Below are 4790 nucleotides of genomic sequence, written 5' to 3'. Positions count from 1 at the left end.
CAGAAGCACGGCTTCAAGCCCCTGGAAACCACAATGCCTGTGTCAGCCAGAGGGAGGTGCTGGAATCTCATTTCACACGTGGGGAGTGGGGGCTCCCCTGTGCTCAAGGTCACAACCAAAGAGGAAGCTATGATTAAAACCCAGGTCCCATTCCCAAAGCCTCGACTTTTAGCAGATGCATCACACTGTTCCCACCCTTCCCATCCCACTTCTGTCCAGCCGCCTAGCCCCACTTTCTTTTTTCTTTTTCTTTTTTTTTTTGAGACGGTCTCCCTCTTGCTGAGGCTGGAGTGCAGTGAGCCGAGATCTCAGCTCACTGTAACCTCCGCCTCGCGGGTTCAAGCGATTCTCCTGCCTCAGCCTCCCAAGTAGCTAGGATTACAGGCGCCTGCCACCACACCTGGCTAATTTTTCTATTTTTAGTAGAGATGGGGTTTCACCATGTTGGCCAAGCTGGTCTCAAACTCCTGACCTTAAGTGATTCCCCCACTGTGGCCTCCCAAAGTGCTGGGATTACAGGCGTGAGCTACCGCGCCCAGCCCCTCCCATCCCACTTCTGTCCAGCCCCCTAGCCCTACTTTCTTTCTGGGATCCAGGAGTCCAGATCCACAGCCCCCTCTCCAGATTGTATTCATCCAGGCACAGGAAAGGACAGGGTCAGGGAAGGAGGACTCTGGGCGGCAGCCTGCACATTCCCCTTCCACGCTTGGCCCCCAGAATGGAAGAGGGTGTCTGGATTACTGGCGAGGTGTCCTCCCTGGGGAGTGGCGGGGGGGTGGTCAAAAGGCCTCTATGCCCCACCTCCTCCCTCCCTCTGCCCTGCGTGCCTGGGGCAGGGGGAGAACAGCCCACCTCGTGACTGGGGGCTGGCCCAGCCCGCCCTATCCCTGGGGGAGGGGGCGGGACAGGGGGAGCCCTATAATTGGACGAGTCTGGGATCCTTGAGTCCTACTCAGCCCCAGCGGAGGTGAAGGACGTGCTTCCCCAAGAGCCGGTGAGAAGCGCAGTCGGGGGCACGGGGATGAGCTCAGGGGCCTCTAGAAAGATGTAGCTGGGACCTCGGGAAGCCCTGGCCTCCAGGTAGTCTCAGGAAAGCTACTCGGGGTCGGGCTTGGGGAGAGGAGGAGCGGGGGTGAGACAAGCAGCCGGGGACTGGACCTGGGAAGGGCTGGGCAGCAGAGACGCCACGACCCGCTAGAAGGTGGGGTGGGGAGAGCAGCTGGACTGGGATCTAAGCCATAGCAGGACCCCACGCGTTGTCACTGTCACTTATCGAGCACCTACTGGGTGTCCCCAGTGTCCTCAGATCTCCATAACTGGGGAGCCAGGGGCAGCGACACGGTAGCTAGCCGTCGATTGGAGAACTTTAAAATGAGGACTGAATTAGCTCATAAATGGAAAACGGCGCTTAAATGTGAGGTTGGAGCTTAGAATGTGAAGGGAGAATGAGGAATGCGAGATTGGGACTGAGATGGAACCGGCGGTGGGGAGGGGGTGGGGGGATGGAATTTGAACCCCGGGAGAGGAAGATGGAATTTTCTATGGAGGCCGACCTGGGGATGGGAAGATAAGAGAAGACCAGGAGGGAGTTAAATAGGGAATGGGTTGGGGGCGGCTTGGTAAATGTTTGTGCTGGGATTAGGCTGTTGCAGATAATGGAGCAAGGCTTGGAAGGCTAACCTGGGGTGAGGCCGGGTTGGGGCCGGGCTGGGGGTGGGAGGAGTCCTCACTGGCGGTTGATTGACAGTTTCTCCCTCCCCAGACTGGCCAATCACAGGCAGGAAGATGAAGGTTCTGTGGGCTGCGTTGCTGGTCACATTCCTGGCAGGTATGGGGGCGGGGCTTGCTCGGTTCCCCCGCTCCTCCCCCTCTCATTCTCACCTCAACCTCCTGGCCCCATTCAGGCAGACTCTGGGCCCCCTCTTCTTCTGCTGGTCTGTCTTTCCCTTGAGAGGAAGGCCCAGGTCTGAGGCTTCTGTGCTGCTTCCTGGCTCTGAACAGCGATTTGACGCTCTCTGGGCCTCGGTTTCCCCCATCCTTGAGATAGGAGTTAGAAGTTGTTTTTTTGTTGTTGTTGTTGTTGTTTGTTGTTGTTTTGTTTTTTTGAGATGAAGTCTCGCTCTGTCGCCCAGGCTGGAGTGCAGTGGCGGGATCTCGGTTCACTGCAAGCTCCGCCTCCCAGGTTCAGGCCATTCTCCTGCCTCAGCCTCCCAAGTAGCTGGGACTGCAGGCACATGCCACCACACCCGACTAACTTTTTTGTATTTTTAGTAGAGATGGGTTTTCACCATGTTGGCCAGGCTGGTACGGAACTCCTGACCTCAGGTGATCTGCCTGTTTCGATCTCCCAAAGTGCTGGGATTACAGGCGTGAGCCACCGCGCCTGGCTGGGAGTTAGAGGTTTCTAATGCATTGCAGGCAGGTAGTGAATACCAGACATGGGGCAGCTGTGATCTTTATTCTCCGTCACCCCACACAGTCCTGCTTGGGGCACACAAGGACACTCAATACATGCTTTTTTCCGCTGGGCATGGTGGCTCACCCCTGTAATCCCAGCACTTTGGGAGGCCAAGGTAAGAGGATCACTTGAGCCCAGGAGTTCAACACCAGCCTGGGCAACATAGTGAGACCCTGTCTCTACTAAAAATACAAAAATTAGCCAGGCATGATGCCACACACCTGTGGTCCCAGCTACTCAGGAGGCTGAGGCAGGAGGATCACTTGAGCCCAGAAGGTCAAGGTTGCAGTGAACCATGTTCAGGCCGCCGCACTCCAGCCTGGGTGACAGAGCAAGACCCTGTCTATAAATAAATAACGCTTTTCAAGTGATTAAACCGACTCCCCCCTCACCCTGCCCACCATGGCTCCAAAGAGCATTTGTGGAGCACCTTCTGTGTGCCCCTAGGTACTAGGTGCCTGGACCGGGTCAGAAGGACCCTGACCCACCTTGAACTTGTTCCACACAGGATGCCAGGCCAAGGTGGAACAAGCGGTGGAGCCAGAGCCGGAACCCGAGCTGCGCCAGCAGGCTGAGTGGCAGAGCGGCCAGCGCTGGGAGCTGGCGCTGGGTCGCTTTTGGGATTACCTGCGCTGGGTGCAGACACTGTCTGAGCAGGTGCAGGAGGAGCTGCTCAGCTCCCAGGTCACCCAGGAACTGACGTGAGTGTCCCCATCCTGGCCCTTGACCCTCCTAGTGGGCGGCTATACCTCCCCAGGTCCAGGTTTCATTCTGCCCCTGTCACTAAGTCTTGGGGGGCCTGGGTCTCTGCTGGTTCTAGCTTCCTCTTCCCATTTCTGACTCATGGCTTTAGCTCTCTGGAATTCTGTCAGCTCTGTCTCTCCCTCTTCCCTTCTGACTCAGTCTATCACACTCGTCCTGGCTCTTTTATATAGAGACAGAGAGATGGGGTCTCACTGTGTTGCCCAGGCTGGTCTTGAACTTCTGGACTCAAGCGATCCTCCCGCCTCGGCCTCCCAAAGTGCTGGGATTAGAGGCATGAGCCACCTTGCCCGGCCTCCTAGCTTCTTCTTCGTCTCTGCCTCTGCTGTCTGCATCTATCTCTGTCTCCTTCTCTCGGCCTCTGCCCCATTCCTTCTCTCCCTCTTGGGTCTCTCTTGCTCATCCCCATCTCGCCTGCCCCCATCCCAGCCCTTCTCCCCGCCTCCCCCTGTGCCACACCCTCCCACCCTCTCGGCCGCAGGGCGTTGATGGATGAGACCATGAAGGAGTTGAAGGCCTACAGATCGGAACTGGAGGAACAACTGACCCCGGTGGCGGAGGAGACGCGGGCACGGCTGTCCAAGGAGCTGCAGGCGGCGCAGGCCCGGCTGGGCGCGGACATGGAGGACGTGCGCGGCCGCCTGGTGCAGTACCGCGGCGAGGTGCAGGCCATGCTCGGCCAGAGCACCGAGGAGCTGCGGGCGCGCCTCGCCTCCCACCTGCGCAAGCTGCGCAAGCGGCTCCTCCGCGATGCCGATGACCTGCAGAAGCGCCTGGCAGTGTACCAGGCCGGGGCCCGCGAGGGCGCCGAGCGCGGCGTCAGCGCCATCCGCGAGCGCCTGGGGCCCCTGGTGGAGCAGGGCCGCGTGCGGGCCGCCACTGTGGGCTCCCTGGCCGGCCAGCCGCTGCAGGAGCGGGCCCAGGCCTGGGGCGAGCGGCTGCGCGCGCGGATGGAGGAGGTGGGCGGCCGGACCCGCGACCGCCTGGACGAGGTGAAGGAGCAGGTGGCGGAGGTGCGCGCCAAGCTGGAGGAGCAGGCCCAGCAGATACGCCTGCAGGCCGAGGCCTTCCAGGCCCGCCTCAAGAGCTGGTTCGAGCCCCTGGTGGAAGACATGCAGCGCCAGTGGGCCGGGCTGGTGGAGAAGGTGCAGGCTGCCGTGGGCACCAGCGCCGCCCCTGTGCCCAGCGACAATCACTGAACGCCCAAGCCTGCAGCCATGCGACCCCACTCCACCCCGTGCCTCCTGCCTCCGCTCAGCCTGCAGCGGAGACCCTGTCCCCGCTGCAGCCGTCCTCCTGGGGTGGGCCCTAGTTTAATAAATATTCACCAAGTTTCACCGCATCTGCTGGCCTCCCTGTGTGATTTCCTCTAAGCCCCAGCCTCAGTTTCTCTTTCTGCCCACATACTGGCCACACAATTCTCAGCCCCCTCCTTTCCGTCTGTGTCTGTGTGTATCTTTCTCTCTGCCTTTTTTTTTTTTTAGACGGAGTCTGGCTCTGTCACCAAGGCTAGAGTGCAGTGGCGTGATCTTGGCTCACTGCAACCTCTGCCTCTTGGGCTCAAGCGATT

At 59.6% G+C, this 4790-nt stretch overlaps 1 protein-coding gene across 1 annotated transcript; it reads left to right on the top strand.

The window, feature by feature from the left end:
- Positions 1–1021: 1021 nt before the first annotated feature.
- APOE (apolipoprotein E) lies at positions 1022–4562 on the top strand. The gene is given in 5 exon segments (XM_055251184.2): positions 1022–1048; positions 1050–1080; positions 1763–1828; positions 2967–3159; positions 3702–4562. Coding segments are annotated over 5 exon segments (1035 nt in total). The 3' UTR covers positions 4420–4562.
- The last annotated feature ends 228 nt before the right edge of the window (positions 4563–4790 follow it).

The sequence above is a fragment of the Symphalangus syndactylus genome, chromosome 17, assembly GCF_028878055.3.
Source record: "Symphalangus syndactylus isolate Jambi chromosome 17, NHGRI_mSymSyn1-v2.1_pri, whole genome shotgun sequence".
NCBI classification, from domain to species: Eukaryota; Metazoa; Chordata; class Mammalia; order Primates; family Hylobatidae; genus Symphalangus; species Symphalangus syndactylus.
This window is presented reverse-complemented; position numbering and strand designations above follow the sequence as displayed.